We start from the raw sequence: 408 nt of genomic DNA, 5'->3' as shown, positions 1-408 counted from the left end.
GATCAAACCTAAATACAAAGGAAACGCCTTTGCCACAACTTGCATCACCGGCTGTGAAAAACAGCTACACAACGCCTTGGAAGACTTTGCAGATTTCTGGAAAGCCGCAGGAAAAAACCTATCGAGCATGGCTGACAACTACTTCACATGTAAGAAGAAGATGACTTCTATCTTCACTTACCATTCCACTTGTCTCGATGATATTTACGACAAGACGTTACACAAAGTGGTCGAAGGAGGGATTGGGCTTGGGAAAAGAATGAGTGGTGAGTCAGTGGATGTGTTCGCTGGAATGGGCAAAGTCTTTAACACTTTCAACATTAAGACAAAACTTAACCAGCAAGATACCGATGCCTTGCTCCCACCACCATTGTCCTTTTATTACTATTGATTTTATTTATCAATATA

The 408-nt window shown here is 41.4% G+C and overlaps 1 protein-coding gene across 1 annotated transcript; it reads left to right on the top strand.

The window, feature by feature from the left end:
• Nucleotides 1–4: 4 nt before the first annotated feature.
• Nucleotides 5–402, top strand: LOC104775155 (probable pectinesterase/pectinesterase inhibitor; the record flags this gene model as incomplete). Its single annotated transcript, XM_010499407.1, has 1 exon — nt 5–402. A coding segment is annotated over one exon (387 nt), but the record flags the coding sequence as incomplete, so codon positions are not given.
• Between the last annotated feature and the right edge of the window lie 6 nt (nt 403–408).

The sequence above is a fragment of the Camelina sativa genome, unplaced genomic scaffold, assembly GCF_000633955.1.
Source record: "Camelina sativa cultivar DH55 unplaced genomic scaffold, Cs unpScaffold09445, whole genome shotgun sequence".
Taxonomy (NCBI): Eukaryota; Viridiplantae; Streptophyta; class Magnoliopsida; order Brassicales; family Brassicaceae; genus Camelina; species Camelina sativa.
This window is presented reverse-complemented; position numbering and strand designations above follow the sequence as displayed.